The sequence below is a fragment of the Lagopus leucura genome, unplaced genomic scaffold (genome assembly GCF_019238085.1).
Source record: "Lagopus leucura isolate 7727_CA_CO unplaced genomic scaffold, USGS_WTPT01 Super-Scaffold_739, whole genome shotgun sequence".
Classification (NCBI taxonomy): domain Eukaryota; kingdom Metazoa; phylum Chordata; class Aves; order Galliformes; family Phasianidae; genus Lagopus; species Lagopus leucura.
Window position 1 is genome coordinate 9,611,651 of NW_024962255.1, and position 19,302 is coordinate 9,630,952.

Here is a 19,302-nt window from a genome sequence, read left to right on the forward strand (position 1 = left end):
TTCTTATGAATTAAATTCTGAAACATACAAAAAGACATCTAGCTTAGTTAAGTGGTATCTAAATATTATTACCAGTTGCACAAGTTTTAAAAAGAAATCCTACACACAACATTTAAGTGATGCATACATGTTCCAGCAGTACGTTGATGTATGCAGCCTCTGGTGAAAGAAAGTTGATGCCAATCCTGAACATACCCATTAACAGAAACACCTCTGATGCTCCAACACCATAGCTACATAAAGCTATCTGTACCAAGACACAGTTTGCTATAGTTTGAACTAACGACAAACATATTCACATAGTACATTTGCTAAGGCACAAACACACTACATGCTTTCTATGATATACATTAAAAAAAAAAAAAAAACTTGCATTATATGAACAGCTCAGTTTTGTTTTCCTTTAGGTGTAAACAAAAAAAAAAAAAAGGAACCATATATAATAGAAAAAAATCTCACCAATGTTGATGAGTATCATCTGCATTCATAAAATACCCATTTGGTTGGTTTTAACCAACGAAAGTAAAAGGGTTTTATACCAAATAAATAAATAAATCGGCTTTTTCTAGGAAACATATAGAAAGTGTTTCTTGAGAATTCCTTCAAACAGTGTGATGCTGAACAATGTTGAATGCTGATTCAACAGCAGAATAGCCAACAGCAGAGACATGGGAGTATGGTTTTATTAAAAAACTATTAAAAAATTAGCAATGTACTGGCATTGAACAACAACAACAAAAAAAAAAAGCAAAAATCCACAAATCTTGAATTTATGGAGACCAACTAGTGCATGTCACCACAATGAGGTGGTGGCTAGTATGTTTCAGCTGTGATAACAGCAAGAGTAAGTCACCTCTGCTGGTGCAGATTTTTACAGGTAAGACAGGCAGGCCCTTGCTCCTTGCTGGCCAAAGTACAGAGCTAATGGTGGTAACTATGTTGAAAAACAGCTAGGAATTTAATTAGAATTTTTTCTATCAAATAGTGTCATTGTGCTCTTTGTATCTGTTGTAGTTCCCCATGGAAATGAGTAGGAACCATTACTTTTGGAGCAACCTACATAGCTGGAAAAATTAGAATAGCAATGACAGAAACATGAAAGAAAGTAATTGTGCTGGAAGTTGACAGGGAGGAAGACTGTTAACCAGTGGAATTTTATTTGTCCAACTCACCTTGAAATCTAAGCAAAATGTAATGTTCTTGCTTTAGCAATCTGTAACAGAGTAATTTGTTTGAGCACAGGAGATCCTTCAAACACAACTGGGAAGAGATGCACTCCTGCAGGGAGTCAGGGAAGCTCAGCTTGGCATAGCATCTATAGACACTAGAAGAAAAAGACTACTGTGAAAAGAGAAACCAACTACCCAGCAACAACTGACTTCCTTCACCTCACATGTATTCCAAACAAAACTTCTGAAATCTCATAAATCTCCAAGCAGGACATGTTTCCTGTACTTGCATAAAGCACACCTCCGTCAAATATGAGTTTGACAAATATATTTACTTTATGTGATAAAAATTTAGAATTAATTTTGAAAGAAAGTTTAGAAGATCACTGAAAAAATTGCAGTCAATGGCTCAATGTCCAAGTGGAAACTGGTAACGAGAGGCGTTTCCTAGAGATTGGTGCTAGGACCGGTGTTAATATCTACTGTCCTGGTAGGCAACACGGACAGTGGGATCAAGTGGACCCTCAGCAACTTTGCAGACGACACCAAGCTGAGTGGTACAGCTGACACACTAGAAGGAAGGGACACCATCCAGAGGGACCTGGACAGGCTTGAGAGGTGTGCCCAGGCCAGCCTCATGAAGTTCAACAGGGCCAAGTGCGTTGTCCTGCATCTGGGTCAGGTAATTCCAAGCACAGATACAGGTTGGGCAGAGAAAGGCTTGAGAGCAGCTCTGAGGAGAAGGATTTGGGGATGTGAGTCCATGGAAGACTCAACATGAAACAGCAAGGTGCTCCTGCAGCCCAGAAGGCCAACCATACTCTGGGTTGCATCAAGAGATGAAGAGATGTGTAACCACCATGTCAAGGGAGGTGATTCTGCCCCTCTACTCTGCTTTCTTGAGACATCAGCTGGAGTACTGTGTCCAGTTCTGGGGCCTCCAACACAAGGACACGGAGCTCTTGGAGTGGATCCAGAGCGCTACAAAGACAATGAGAAGACTGGAGCACCTCCCCTATGAGGACAGGCTAAAAATACTAGGGCTCTTCAGCCCAGAGAAAACTCTGGGGGAACACTGCAGCAGCCTTCCAATGCCTGAGAGGGGCCTACAGGAAAGCTGGGGAAGGACTTTAGAAGGGTAGTGACAGGACAAAGGGAAATGGTTTTAAACTGGAAAAGGGTAGATTTAGACTAGATACTAAGAAGAAATTCTTCCTGTGAGAGTGGTGAGACACTGGAACAGGCTGTCCAGGACCAGACTGGATGGAACTTCAAGCAACCTGGTCTAGTGAGAGGTGGCCCTGCCTATAATAGGGGATTGGAACTGGATGATCTTAAAGGCCCCTTCCAATCCAAACCATTTTAAGATTCTATGAACAGAGGGCTGGAGCAATTCTCCTATGAAACAAGGCTGAGAATGTTGGGCTTGTTTAGGCTGGAGAAGGCTCCAGAAAAACCTCATAATGGTCTTTCAGAACATAAAGGGTGTCTACAGGAACATTGAGGACAGATTCTTTATCAGGGAATGTAGAAACAAAACAATGATTAATAGCTTTAAACTAAAAGAAGGGAGACTCAGATTAGGTATAAGGAAACAGTGCTTTACTCAGAAAGGCACTGGAACAGGCCAACCAGAGATGTTGTGGAAGAAACGTACATGGAAGTATTCAACTGGTCTAGTGAGATGTGTTCCTGCCCCTCTCGTCCCTCCTCTCCCCCCTCCCTCCATGGCAGGGGGTTTGGAACTACATAGTTTATTTCAACACAAATTATTCTACAATTAGATGCAAAAAGGAAAATCAGACAAAACTATTTTTCACCTTGCCTAGGGCAGACAGGGAGTTTCTGTTCCTGGAGACCTTTAAGCATTCTCTCAACAAGACCCAAGCAAGCTGATCTAATTTGAAGTTTGTCCTGCCCTGTGCAAGATGTTTGATTACATAATGAAGAGTTTTCTTCTACAATCTTTTATTCTTTCATTCTACTCTCCTGTTTTGCAATTTTGTGCCTGTTGCAATTTTCTGTTAATAAATTTCATACAACATCCTGATTCCTAATCAACTATTAAAGATTGCTATTAATTGTAAAAACTGCATTTAACAGCATAGACTTCAGACCTTAAGGGACAGTGTGAGTAAAGAAATGAAATTGCATATTTACTGGTCTTGCATTTTCACAGTAAACTATACATTCTTAAACCCAAGCTTTTGCAAAAAAGACAAGGGAATTTTTTTTTTTCTGTTTGTTTTTGCTACTGTTAAGCTGAGGAAGATTTACTGACACCAAATAAAAACTACATTACAGTAGCAAAAAAAACATGGTCACTTCTTGTTCTTGTTTGGGCCATAGAACCACGTAAAATTTGTATCAGTGTGTCATAAAGATTAATATCCACATTTTTTTTTAACTTTAATAAGCTATCCATAACTGATAGGCAGACAGCAATTCTCTGTTCCTAGGAACATCTACCAATAATTGTATTATTATTTGTCACATTTCATATTTGCAATGACATGTTTTTACACAACTCATTAGCACTTTTTTTCCTTTAAAAAGAATAGGCATTCATTTAAATTGGCTATTTGCAATCAGACCTCTTTCTACCTTGTAAGAGAACTAATTTAATCTGTCTCTGAAGCACAGTTTTTCCTTTAACCTGAGGGATCACATAAATAAATAGAACAAAAACGAAACAGATGAACAAAAAAAAAAACAATTTCATGAGGATAGGTGCATCAGAAAACAAGACACCAATCTACTTAGAAAAATAAGAACAGCTTAATTAGTACATACAATAACAGTTAATTATTAGTACCTTTCTTTTCCCCTCCATTTTCAAATGCTCACATTTCCCTCCAGTCTTTTTATCTGCAACAGGTTACTGTCTCTTCCCTGTGCTACATCAGAAAAGGACATGTATCACAGGAGCGTGCGAGAGTTTTTCAGTACCTTTTGTTTCAGCAACCCCACAACTGGCTCATGAAGAGTAATGAGGAGGCCTTTTTGCATGGCTTGATTATTCTCCATCCTTTTAGCTATACTACTCCTAATTCCATTTATTTTTAAGACAACAAAACAACATATTAGATTAGTGAAACAGAAACTAATCCAGTTATTGCTGAGCTCTGCACAAAATTTAAGCAATGCCTTTAATAGGAGCTACATTATACCTTTAAGATATGTATAGAAGAACACACCTAAAAGTGTTCAATTTACGCCTCCAAATCATCAGTAAACCACAAAACTCATTAATAACACTGTTTATAAATAAGTTGCAAACCAAGCCTCAGGTAATGCTGTGTGAGGAGATACATAACATGAACCACAAAATATATCTTCCCAACTCTTACCGGGTTTGGAAAGTATGTTTTTCAATCTGGAAGAAAAATCTGACCAATCAATCAACCAGAGATGCACTTTAAAATAAACTCTTAAGCAGCCAAACTGATGTAAGATTTAGAAACTTGAATCACCAGAATCAGTAGGGAAAGTATGTGCTCAGTGTTTACAGAAACAAATGTATTATGTTTTTGTACTAAAGATCTACTATGAGAAGACTAACCACTTCCCATGCCTGGAAGAAGCAATCACACTCAGCCATTAAAACCTACTACATATATCTCATACTCTGAGAAATCCCAGTATCAACTGTTAAATAAATTACGTTATTTGAAAAACACTTTCCCAATACAGTTGTGTTGGCATTCACTGTAGAAAAAAATCTTAGGGAAAAAAAAAAAAACAGGTCCGTTATCAATCTAATTTTGTATTTTTCTGACATTAAAAAACAGAACAAAACAAAACCACTCAACCTGTATTATCCCTTTGAATGGCTTCAGTTAGGGAAGGGACACTGATCATCCAGTTCCAACCTCCTTCCTTTGGGCATGGCTGGCAATTACTAGATCAAGAACTGAATCAGGCTGCTCAGAGCAGCCATCCAGCCTGGCCTTGAACACCTCCAGGGATGGGGCATCCACAACTTCTCTGGGAAGCCTGTTTCAGCATCACACAACCCTCTCGGTAAAAAAGTTCCTCCTAACGCCTAACCTAAATCTCCCCTCGTTTAGGTTAAAAACATTCCCCCTTGTCCTGTCACCACCTATCCATGTAGAAAGTTGATTTTCCTCTTGTCTTTAAGCTCCCTTGAAGTACTGGAAGGCCCTTATTTTACTGAGTGACTGCATCATTCATTGTAATTAGTCTAAATAATCAGCTCTATGCACTAAAAAAAAAAAAAAATCTTCTCAAAGGAAATAAATGACACTGTCACAAGGTAACATCTACTTACCATTCACTTAAGTGAAAACGTGAAATGACAATGTACAAAAACATCCTGACAAAGCTTACAGAGGATGTTTGACACATGGCTTAAAGTACATGGATGTTCAGTTCTTTGGACCTCATGATACACAGGCACTGCTACTTAAGTTATAGCTTTCTGTTTCGTGAACTGTGAAACACTGAATCACTCCACTATACTCAAGTAATGTAGAACAGACCCAAACTTTATGGGTTTACTCTGAAACAAGTAATTGTCCACCAATGGATATTTGGATTTTTGTCCAAATGCTAATGTATTTTCTAACATTACTCTTCAAACCAAGGAAATCATAAAAAAATATCTGAACTTTGATATTTAAATGGATCACACTTGCGTAGTCAAAAAGAAATGTTTAATTCAGTGAATTTGAATGAAGAATTTTAAAACATAGGGTATTTCATATTAGGTAGAAATTTTAGGATTGGATTTATTATTGAGAAAATTGACCTCTTTCTTCACTTTAGTAATGGTTCTGGTATCACAGAAATTTCAGATTTGCAACCTCCCGGACTGCGTAAGCAAAAGGAGGGTTTGTAATCAGCATCTATTAAATACAATCTCAGGTTATGTTTCTCTATACTAAAATGCTTAGATAACATTTAGGACAGGAGCTCAACAAATAATCAATTCACATTGTTTCTCAGGAAATTCTACATTGGAACCTAAATCACCTGGTTAGGTATACTAACCAACCAGTGTAAAGCAAGGAGAAGATCTGTATCTAACAACAGGCAAACTTAGAAGGAGCCTGAAGAGCCATCTCTGCTTATGGTTTTTGCACCGTCTCAATCAATGTTTCAATCACAAGAGAAATACCATTTGCTACTCAGCTACGGGGACTCCAGTCCAGCAGTTTCAAGTTAACACAGTAAAGATGGTATTTTTTAAAATACACAAGAATATACAGGTAAACTTTAGAGCAATCAATATAAAAGGTATGACTAGTTTGGGTTTTTTTGTTTGTTTGTTGTTGGTTTTGGACAGAAGTGCATTTTCATTTTTAATGAACAATTAATGACTTGGGAAAATGAACTTAGTTCAGCCTTCACCTGCAATGGTTTCAAACTATGGACAACTGAAGAACTGCTCAAGTTCTATACTGCTGCATGAACCATATAATCCTAATAAATAGAATTCAGCACTATGTACTTGTAAAGAGTAGAATGGGCAAACATATGGCACATCAGCCATAAGGAAAAACAAAATTTAAACCACTTTTTATGAAGATGACACAAGTTGTTTTCCTGCCCATATTACTCTAAAAGAAATCAATTGTAGTTTTGCTCATTGAAGTGCAGAAATGAGAACAGGGGTTTAGTAGTTCCTGTTTCAATGCTGAAGACATGCTGCTTCAGAAAATAATATCATTAAGGTCTCTTCACTTAATAAATTTTGAAGTATATTCCTCTAGACAATTACATAGAACTAACATTTCTGGAAATACTACAATGCATCTGTTTTGTTTATAAGGTGTTTTTAAATGTATCAACATAGAAAAGTAACCCATGTGATTTCTAATTTCTATGTCTATCACAAAAACTACTGTAGAACAAAGTTTTACTTCCTTACACAAAAGCATATGAACATCCAGAAAACTCTGGATGACTGGAAGCTTGGTACGTGCACAGCTCAAGGAAAAAACAAACTATTCAACTGATTCAGTGCCATTTTCTTTTCCCTCCTGAACTCAAAAATCATCAATCAATTAATTAACTGTCCTAATGAAAGCTTCTGTTAGTATTACCATTGTAAATTACAACAGCTTTGAAAGTTTTGGACCTATTGAATACTAAATTACAATATTTTTCATAATGTTACACTGGGAGGGAAGGGAAATGCCCAATCTTCTATGTATATACACACTGGTACATACTTCTTTTCACAGAAAAGGACTTCACACAGCACAGAGGATTTTAAAAGTTAGAAGCAGATGAAACCGTAAGATTGGATAAATGCATCCATTCAAATACAGCAATTGTGCTTCACACATATACAGTTTGTTCAAATGACTTCTGCACTGTACAGAGTAGAAACACTTATCATGCCAGTACATTTAAAACATACAGTAGGCTTCACAAAGCCTTAAACAAACTGATCTTGCTGGTTCCAGTTGAAAAATGACTCTCCTGTGAAAAGTTTTTGAAGTACACAGAAGAATAATCTGATTCTAATAGTTATCATACCTGATACAGCAAGGAAATCATCAATACTTGTTATGTCATCCACAGCTTCAGTAAGAACATGGATATGATTCTCCCATATGCTCTTATACATCTCCATGTTGTTTTTTACAACTTGACTTTTTGGTCTTGCAGAAAGAGCTAAAGCTGCGTTAATAACCTGTGCAAAACAAACAAACAAACAACATAACTAAATAATAATGTATTTTGAAACAAAGTTTTCCTAAAGCTTAATAATGCAGAGCAGCGTTTATGTTGTTCCAACTCTTGTTTTTCTCACTGCCAAACTATTATCTGTTAGGCGTTGCCAAAGCTAACTTCCTTTTTAGCTTCATGAAATATGAAGAGCCTACTATGGAGTATTCTCACTAAAAGAGATATTAGTTTTTATCATGTAAAAGCATGTTGCCGGGTCAAGATATATAATCAATGGCAAGGAAATAACATGTAGGAAACTATACAAAGGTAGCATCATTCTGGTATTTCTAAATTAGTTACGCCTAAAAGCAATAGATATGTTCACAATTAAGAGAGTAGATTCCATCTCTCCTAGAAAGAACTTAATGTTAAACAAAATACTAGATCGTAAGGTTACTACTTCATTAGATATCACTTACATCAGTTAATTAGCTATAGACTTTTTTTTAATGTGCCTTTTTATTGATGTTACATCCAAAAACATTATATAACTCAAACTGTATTATTTATTGAGGGAAGAGGTTGAAATACTACCTAAAGCAAAGAATAGAAAGAATCAAAACAACATGCCACACTAATCCCCAGTGCTGAGGGTATATATTCACGAAACAGTTTAAGTATTATGCCACTGTAACAACTCCATTATACCAAAGAGTAAGAACTAGGATATTTCTCATCTTTGATTCAAATGGTGCTTCTTTATACTATTACCAATCCTCTTGACTCTGCTTGGGATTATAAACTAAATGTGTGATCAGTTTTAATTGGTTGGTTTGTTTTGGGTTTTGTTTTGTTTTAACCTATTACACAATTGGTAAAATTTAAGTAATTACACATTTTAGTAACATTCATGCTCCCGTAACCCAAAAACATAGATAAGCCTTCAGAATAAAACTTCTGGGACTGAATATTTTACTAACAGCTCTGCTAGAGAAGAATAGAACATCCTATTATTACTTTGCCAGGTAGATGGTGAAGGAAGAGGGTATGTAACTACAATGTAGATAAGAAAAAGATTTCTTCACCAAGTGCATAAATGTTCAAAAAAAAAAAAAAAAAAAGACCAGTATAAAAGCATCCTACTCTCCAGCAGGAAAATCAAATTTGCAGCAAGAAAAACAAACTTAGAATTGGAACCAGCTGGATAGATAGCAGCAGAAATAAAAATTTCATATTTACATTACACAAGCCAATAGAAGCAAGTCTATCATGGCAACTGATTACAACATAGAAAATACTATCAGAGAAAAGAACAGAGAAGCATAAACAGAAACAGCATCTGAAAAACATGAGGGCAAGTGTTTTACTCTACTTTAGAAGTATTCATCTTTTAAGTGCAATATCTCATCCACTTCGGAGCGCCATACTTCTAAAAAAACACAAATTGTTCCTCTCCCATTCAAGAGAGAACAGCATCAATTATCATCATCATAGATCTAAAAAAAAAAAAAACAAATCTGTGAGAAAATTTGAAAAAAAGTCACTTTTCAGGAAAAGCTGAAGACAGAGAGCAGTTGTAGTCATTAAATGAAAGTTAAATTGTGAAGGGAAAAAAGCAACCACCAAAAAAGACACACATACAAAGAACCCACCGCAACAGCAAAAAGTCAAACCAACCAAACATTATCCATATTGAGCTGGCGAAAAGCTCTCCATTTACCTAAAATTCTCTAACATAAAACCAAGAACTTGTTTTAGATTACAATAACAAGTACACTAATTGGTCAACTAAGGAAGACTATATAACTAACATTTAATCTGCTGCAAATAAAATAGCACCAATGTGGTATAATATACCAATGTACTAAAATGATTTTCTATGTATTTTCATAAAACAGGAATTTAATAATCACAGAGGTGCTACTTAATTATTAATAATGTAACAAATACACTTAAACATTGTTTAATTTAACCATTGTTTGCTGGTCTTCTAAAATGCAAGGACCCTTACCACTTTGAATTACTACCAGTTAGCAGCAACTTACACAAAATTATCTTCTCATTCGGAAAACAAAGGTATGCAAACTTATGTTTAAAGCTATGAAATACACCAAATAAAGCTCAATTTGTCATGCTCATTTTCTAGATTACTAATACCTAAATTACTTAAATTAGACTTTCAGCTCTTTAGACAATTAATTTTGACTTAATATTTATATCATTGCACCGTGCAGATAGCCTTAAATAACACACTATTAAGTTTTCACAAATAAAAAATTTTAGGAAAGAACCAAATTATCAAGTTAATACTGATTAAATGCAAAAAGTAAATGCTAGGGAGAAAAGCGCTCAACAGTTGAGCAATTAGAATCTGAAATTAGTGGGTCTTCTTTTCAAAGCTGCACAGTCTGTTTTCTAATTATCTGATGAAAAGCATCACTTACTGTGCATCTATGATATGACGGAATAGTCTTAAAACAAGTCAAAAGCATCTCAAAATCCACCATCACCAGCTACAGGTTAAGGTGTTTGCTTACAAAACAAAAGAAGGGAAAAAAATACAGCTCATGAACCACACCACACACATTTAAAGGCAAGTTTCGTCGAAGACTAACACAATCTACTTAAAACAAAGCCACTGACTGTTAAAATAATAGATGTGACAAGCCCACAGCAAGTGTCTGACAAAGTACTGCTCTAGTTACATCCAGAATGGACTTAGAACTGGGACTTAGAACTGGACTTAGAACTCCTTTTCCCTTTCTAACTAAAATGGGGTTTATGCTAAACATGCAATTGTCCCCCTTGTTTTCAGATACCTCTTCAACCTATTCCCCTTGCCATGTATTACACAATCTTATTTTATCCATATTCCAGATCTGCAAAACATGCAGAAACATCATTTAGCAGCTGTACCAAATAGCAGCAGATCTGCCCCAGTGGTACAATCCCACCCCTAAAAACAGGTGCACTCATGAAAACCATCATCCAATTCCCCACTCAATTATATTTTTTAAATGCAATCATCAGTAAACATACTCTGCTAAAATACTTAATGTGTGGACGGGAACTTTTTTTTTGAGTTTTTATGCAAATTTCTCTCCTCCAATAAAATCTAAAAAGAAACACGGTAAATCCCAGAGAGATGAAAAGCCCTTCCAAAATGAATGCTAAGTACAGTTTGGATCACTGCAAAATCATGGATCATTTTATTTCTAACATTTGAAAAAAATGGGAAAAAATGAATATTTTAAAAATAGCAACAGCACAGCAATGCTGACATGAATAAAAAGATCGGTCATTTCTACTCCATCAGAATGCATACATTAAAAATGAGTCACCGGAGACCCTGAAAGGCCTATTTGAAGACAACAGCAAAGGTGCTTATATTCTAGGCATAAGCAAACTATCATTGCAGCCCCTCTGCTCACATTCCCATATGCACTATCCATTTGCAGCATCATTTCTTTGGGAATATAAGATCTTTCCCTGCAGATGTTTATTCATGCTCTGATAGCCAACTGCTTCTGGCTTCTCAAGTCAACAGACTGCTCAAACTGCTGAAGGCTTCCATTTCCATATACCTATATTGCTTCTACTACAGGCTCTGCAAGCATGTAATATTTTTTGCAAAGAAGCTGGGAATTTAAGAGGTTATTAGCACTCATTTTTATTAATATTCAGCATTTTTCTCTGTTATTGTTATTCCTCTGTATATAACCTTTGACACTAAACAATGTACTTTGAATACATACTTCAAAGTAGGCAGTAACACATTATGATAAAGCCATCCTCAACTCACATATGGTTTTACCAGTAATTCAAATTACTTTCTCTGTTTATTAAAATAAATACTTAAAATGAAAAAGATACAACCACATCAAGTTTTTAAACTCCACAAGAGCTCTTCAGTTATGTTGCTACCGTATCTCTCAGTACTGTATTGATGGAGTCAATCACTTATGATTTCTATTCAATTAGAGGTGATAAAATATAATAAAAGCAAAGTTAAACTTTGAACGGTAAGAAATTGCACCCTGTGGTGATTACAAGTGACTTGGGTAAGACAGTAATGAAAAAACCCTATGTGTACAAAGGAATATACAAAGTAAGAAGGAAAGGATCTGCACTGAAATCCTCTTTCTGTCTTTTACCCTCTATATCAACAGTGAATACTTTCACTTCCTAACCACCATTCTACCCAGTGCAGAAAAGAGGCATGAGGTGTTCTCAATGCCTCATTTCAATTTCCTGACATGAAAAATCAAGAAGGAAAATGAGAGAGAAAACACGATGACTCAAGATTTGCACTCAGATCGTGTTTTTAAAACAGTTCTGCATTTAGTGCTTCCGAAATACCACCTCTATAGTAGTGCTTATCACATCCTGCAGATCCTCACAGAAACTTTCTGTGTATGCAGGGAGCATAAAAAAAAAACAAACATCAGTTTCCAGTTTTATGGCCAAACCTGTTCATTCATTCCCTTCCCTGTGAGATGGGGGAATAGACACACAAACACACGCACAAAAAAAAAAGCCCACAGAACTCATGACTTGAGATAAAACTTTTTACTGGGATAAAGAATAATTGTTAAGACTGTGTGTGCATGTGCATAACAAATGATGCACAAGCAAATGCTCACCACCTGCCAAACCAAGAATATATAAAGCAGGTTTATATGTAAACCATGGAAGAATTGATCCTGCATTGGTAGAAGAAAGAAGAGGAAATGTGGACTACGTGATCTTAAAATGCTCACTGAAGGCTTTGTTCTTTAACCTTAATGAAGTATCTGCATTTCTGAGAAACCAATTTCAGTTGCTGAAAAGATTACTGCAGGGTTCAGAGCAGACTAATAAAAAATGAGAAATAAGGTGGCACTGAACTTAGGTTATTGAACAGAGATCCTAACATAATTCTGAGACAAGTAAAAATGAAAATTGAAGAGGCATTTTCATTATTTCAGTTTGAAATATTACAGAAGTGCAAAAGAACTGAAAATGCGGGTAAGTATTCATCATCCACATTTGGGTGTGTACTTTGGAGTTTATTTGAATGCCTTTTCTTGGACCATGTAACTGATTGGCAGACTGTCACAAACTTTGTGTTTATCACTACACAAATGTAATGTATAAAAGCCACTTGCAGATCATGTTACCTCTCTTTGCCTCTTTCAACGACATTTTAGCATTTTGGCTTCCAGGAACAAATCGTTTCAACACAGACTGGTAGTCATTTGCTGCCTTGAACTTGATGCTACTTCTGTGGAAACCATTTTAAACTATAATTTAAAAAACCTGAAAGCTCATCAGAAACATGAATTGGCCAAATTTGTAAGATTTACCTCTCTACACATCTCTAGGATAGACACTTCTCTGAAAAACATGCTATTATTCCCAAAAGTCACTGAAGTCTGTGCCTGTATAGGTGATGAAAGGGGAAGGTGGGTGTGAAGAAAGGAAGATTTGTGTCTACTTTGCTTTGAAAACTTGTACAGAAGACACCACAAACTGCCAAAAGCTTGGTCCTTAGCTGCAACTTACACATCATACATGCACATAGAAGAGTGCAGACCACACAGTTCTAACCCTGGCCATGCTACAGATATACTGAACTTGTCTCTACCTCATTCACTTTCCACTGCTATGAATAAAATGGGAAAAAAAAAAGAAAATAAAAAAGCCACCAGGTATACCAAAACTAGGTTTCCTCAGAGGTAGCTGCAGTGTTACCTGAACACTGACAAACACGTTCCTCTACTGCTGCACCAGAACTTGCCAGATTTGGAGCACCCATCTGTTGTTCCCTGCAAACAATACTGTTAGCTGCCTTGAAGGCGCTGAAGCACCCACGAGGATCCCCATCACACACCCATGAGGATCCCCATCACACACACAATACTTCTTTTGGAAACCATCCCAAAACTTGGGAAGCTGCAGATAACAATGCTGTGCTCAATATCAAGAAACAAACTTACTGCACATGGAACCATATATAATCAGTTTGGTTTCAGCTTCTTGCTTCAATAAGAGTAAAATGTTCCCATCTCTGCTATTTATACTTCTCTATTACCGCATTCTACAACCATACATATTCTCAGCTCTTTATTGCTGCCCTCCCCTATTTTCGAAAAAGACATGTGAAAATAAATCTCTTAACAAAGGTATTATTATGCTGTCATGTACTACTCTATGCTTTCCTACTGTATCAGTCCCCTCCCCAGACTCAGTATATATATATATATATTTTATTTCACGTTATTAATAACAGAGTTTTACTGCCTTTCTTCCCTTCCTTAGCATTCTTAGCATTCAACAAAACATGGCATCTTGAGAAAACTTACTAAATCACAACAAATGACGACATTGAAGAAAGAAAGAAATACCATTCCAGGAAGAAAGCTTTCAAGTTTCAAAGGTGCAGGGAAAAATAATTTCTTTATAGAACATTCATAGCGTTTTTGTGCAGCATGCATCTAGAACATATACCTTTCCAACAACTTTAAAAAACTTCCTCATCACTTTGGCTTCCCAGTACCTGCAGCAACCACAGGTGGAGCAATCATAAGAGAATAAAACAGAACAACTTCCGCAGTGCTAAGATGAGGCCACTCAGCATGCGTAGGTGATATTTTTATTTATATTACAATCTGAGAATTTGTTGAGGATTCTCTTCTTACACAACAGAAACTGGAAGATAAAAGTTCAGACAGAAAACCTCTGGGCATTTTGCAATAAATTATTCTCTAAGTACTACCATAAAAGAGCCAAGCGGTCACTTCCAATATGAGATTTTCAAGGGAATCTGAGAGTCATAGTTTAATTTTTATTTTCCTTTAAACTGATGATGGACAAAGTTCAAGCCAAAGCAAATATTCAGCTAAGCTTATTTGCATTACAGCATAAAGCATTAGGCCTTCCAATTCATTCTGCTGGCCCACAGCATTAGGATTCTACGCTACCCTAGCCAGTTAAAAAAGTCACAAGCTTTACCGTCTGTTTAAAAATGACAAACTTCAATCTCCACAAACAGGAAAAGGCAACAGCCTACAACTACTAGTGACAATAACTATGCCAGAGGAAATGAGAAAGGTTTGTATACTCATACAACAAACTGTATCAGACAACTGACTTGAAGGAAAACTAACCTTCCTGCTCCCTTCTGAACTTGATTCTCAGTGACCTGATGCATACAGCTGAATGCTACTTTGGTCACAAGGGAAGGAAGCAGAAATCACACCTTGAGAGTAGGCAGGGGCTGAATCTCTCTCAGCACAAGAGATGTACACCAGATTAAACTGCTTGTGAAGCAAAGGTGTAAAAGAAGGAATTAAATACAGGAGCATTCAAGCAGACTACCATAGTAAGGTTAATGAGATTTCTTTGATTAACAAGAATTTTTTCATTAACTTCAGCAGCACTGTGCATGACACAGGGAAAAGATACAAGCAAAATGCATTACTTCACCAAAATGTCTGTGCTTTGGTTTCGGAAATACTAAGTCATGATGTGTTCTTTTAATTAATCTCTTGATTCAAAAACCGGAGAAGGTACATAAAAAGATGCCTGACACTGTTAGAGATACTAACATCTGTTTTATCCCTTTTAAAGCAGATGGTAGACAACTCACTGATTTATCACATTCCTGATCTAGTGGTTGGCAATCCTGCCCATGGCACACGCTTGGAACTAGATGATCTTTGAGTTCCCTTTCAACCCAAGCCATTCTATGATTCTGCGATTCCCCTATTACTTCTGCCCTTGCACAAGACTGCTGTGTGCGTATAAAATGGTGTGAAGACAGATAAAAGCAGATGCAACAGAGCCTGTTCAAACAAGATGATGAAACAACTGTGGTTATGAAAGTGATAATGGCAAACTGTTTTTATGATAGTTATAAAAAGCTTCTTCAGTATCCCCCATTTTATGAGCAAAGAACAAAATGAATGATTGATTTTCTCTGATGAAAAAGCAAATATATAGGAAATGTAGATTGTCAGTTTCAAAAATCCACAGCATCACAACTAAACTACAGTATCTGAAAAAAAAATAACATCAAAAGAAGGCTGCCCACTTATTAGCTATGAAGTCTCTTTTTTACCAAGGAAAATTTTCAGGTTTGTTCAATGAAGTACAGACTTTTCAGAAAATAATTTAGAAGCAAATAATATGCACCAATGTGTGTCAACCTGGAAGAGCTGAACAATTTAAGTGTAAATCAAAATATAACTCAAAGGGAAAAATAAAATCCCCCGCTGATTTTTGTAAGGGAAAGAACACTGATAAAACATTTAGTTTTGAGAAAATACTTACAGGGCGTTCACATTAAGAGCTTAAGCAAAATATAACAAAAAAAAAAAAAGTTATAATCATAATTTTAAGAAAGCATACAGAGACCAGGTAAGTCCTTCTTGGACTTTAGAGTTTTAACTGAATATTTGTCCACGAGTCACACTGCTGCAACTGTGAGGCTGCTCAAAGCTTTCATGCTACTTTGTACAGAACCATAGTGTAATCAGTGAAGATGACAACACAAACGTCTGTAGAAGATATCTAGAGCACCAGCCACAGACTCAAAAAACACCATAGTAAACTCCTGATGCCACTGTGTTTCTGAAATGAATAAACAAAATTTCAAAACATGTAAAACATGTTTCCAGAAACATGTAAAAGGTTCATGGCTGCCCGTTTCAGACAGGAAAGAAAGCACCACAGCTATGTTGAAATTACTAGAAGTCAAAGAGAAAAGGGCTGCAATATCTGGTTTCTCCTAAAAACCTTGGTAGTAGTTTTTTTTTACATTCTCCTCACTGTGGATACATAGGTTAATAAAGAAGCAGTTCTGTAATCCCTGAATACTGCAAATGAGTTCCAGACAGTTCAGCTAACGTTGAAAAAGATATATCACACTAGGATAAACAAACGTACAATGTTGAAGATGATAATGTCAGATCTGTATATGAATGGCTTAGAAACCTGAGGCACATAAATATGTTCCACAGATCACCTCATTATCTTGTTTAACAGAGTAGAATACTTCAACTGGAGGACTTTTAAATCAGAGAGCTGCACTGACCACACGAGGTTTAACAAGAACAAGTACCAAATTCTGCACCTGGGAAGAGGCAACTCTGCTACACATACAGACTGGGAGATGAAACACAAGAGAGCAGCTCTGCTAAAAGGAATCTGGGGTTCTTGGTTGACAGTAAGTTGAACAGCAAGTCAACAGTGTGCCCCAGCAGCCAGGAAGATCAGCTGTCCCCCGGAGTGCAAACACAGCACTGCTAGCCAGCTGAGGAAGTGACTGTCCTGCTGTACACTGGTACAGCCTCACCTTGAGTACTGGTGCAGTTTTGGGCACCACCATACAAAAAGGACATAATACTAGAATACTAGAATAAAGAAAGTGCCCAAAGGAGGGCTAAAAAGATGGTGAACAGTCTAGAGGAGAAGATGTATGAGGAGTAACTGAAGTCCTTTGGTTTGTCCAGCCCAAAGTAGAGGACACTGAGGAGGGAGTCTTCCACAGTCTTCTTCTTACCCTAGCTCCTCCTTTTGTTAGCCTAGCTTGCTGGACATAATTGTTGAGCGACATGAAAGCTGATCAGATTGAATATGAGGTAAACGTAAAAAACAATGGCATTTTAGAAAAAGAAACTGGAACCCTTGTCTACTTATTTCTGATGTCCTACCTTTAGGAAATTTTTCCATCTCTATATCCAACAGGTTTACCATCTACTGCTTATCTTGACCTCTACCATGAGACAAACAGGATCAAGAGACTTCCTCCAACACATCTCTTAAGTGAAACATGAAGGGAACAAACCCAAATCCCAGAGTAAGAAATAACTATTATTTTGTACCCTTTCTGTACAAAAATGTAATTGTTTGCTTGCTTTTGTAGATTCTTTTCCTTTTCTTTCTAGCAGATTTGATGAGATCACAAATTTGTTTGCATACCAGGAAGGCAAGATGGATTCCCACACTGAACAACTGCAACATTTTAGATTTTACCTACTTGACACTCGAGAAAAACCTCCCACTAAAAGCTATTACCATGAACAGGAATTATTTTTAATTACCTAAAACATATGACAGCAGCACTCTCTCTACATTCTATTATTATTAATATAAAATTAAATATTTTTAAAATACATTCCTCAACCAATTTCACAGACAGAAATTGTTTCACATCTGCCTTAACATATTTTCTTAGCTTATCAATTTATTAAACACTTATCTTAGTTTATTTATTATTAGTAAATATTTTTTAATTCAATCTCATTTAAAAAAGCTTGAGTTCAGAATCACCTCTCTACTTTTAAATACAGAACAGTATAATTAAGAGAACATACACACTTCTATGAATTCTAACAATTACAAGGCTTTCCTCCAGCGCTTGCCAATTTTCTGTCTACCTTTTCATCACTGCTATGGCATCATGGGAAATTTTGATGCTCAAACCTGAAGACTACACAGTGTCTTTTGCAGGTGTTATTTGGTGGTGGGGGGAGGGGTTGAGTATTTTTTCTTTTTTGGGGGGGCGGGAGGGAAGGGGCATGTTTGCCTGAGGGAGGAGGGTTTGTTTTGGTTTTCATTCAATGTTTCTTGACTTTAATCCAAACAACTTGGCTCCCTTCTGGCAATATATTTTTTCTGAGCACTGATTGTTTGTTTGTTTGTTTTTTAACTCTACAGATTTAAGAATACTGGGGATTTCTGCATGTAAATTTCTCCTATTTCAAACTCTAATTGATATGCTCCGCGGGGATCTTCAGAAATAATTGTTTTCCTGTGGAGAATTTTTTAATGATATAGCATAATATGATTTACTGTGAAAATGCAGATGCCTTACTCTGCTGTTCTTACTTCGGTAAAATACCAATTGCATTCACAGGGAATGATCCTTATCTGAGCAAGCAGCAAATGCTCCACAATGAACACACCATTAATAGTAACACAATCTTTTCATGTGCATACAGCATTCTCCATTTAGATCAACTTATAATCATCAACTAATTCATCCCTGAAATGAATTTAAAAGGTTTTTAAAGTTAAAAAAAAGAAGAAAAAGAACAACAAAGCAAACAAATTAAAAAAACTGAAACAGAAAGACAATATATACCGCGCCAATGGGAAACAAAGCAAAACAGAAACAATTTCCATTTTACTACAGAAAATTAAAACGTAGCAATTTAAATGGCCACAAAAAAAAAGTAATCCTCTAGTAAAAATCAGCTTTCATAGTTTCCGCTACCACATGTGATACTGATAATTCTAAGTTAAAAAAAAAAAAAAAAAAAAAACACAACCACAAAACAAAGAAACAAAAAAAAACCCACTACTACTGGATGCATAATAACATATTGTAAAGGTTCACTTGTACCCTTGGAGAAATAAAGCCGCTGGAAGAAGCTGTTAACAAATTCTTCTTACAGGTTAATAATCCTACAAAAAAAAGTAATGTAATAAAGCAAGTAAGCCATTT

The 19,302-nt window shown here is 36.2% G+C and overlaps 1 protein-coding gene across 3 annotated transcripts in view; it reads right to left on the bottom strand.

The window, feature by feature from the left end:
- The window catches only part of CTNNA3 (catenin alpha 3), a 418,023-nt gene that overhangs the window by 118,364 nt on the left and 280,357 nt on the right, over nucleotides 1-19,302 (bottom strand). For all 3 annotated transcript variants that reach the window (XM_042862647.1, XM_042862648.1, XM_042862646.1), the window contains one exon: nucleotides 7,677-7,833. In XM_042862647.1, coding sequence (XP_042718581.1) covers nucleotides 7,677-7,833 — 157 coding nt within the window. The remainder of the gene's footprint in view (nucleotides 1-7,676; nucleotides 7,834-19,302) is intronic.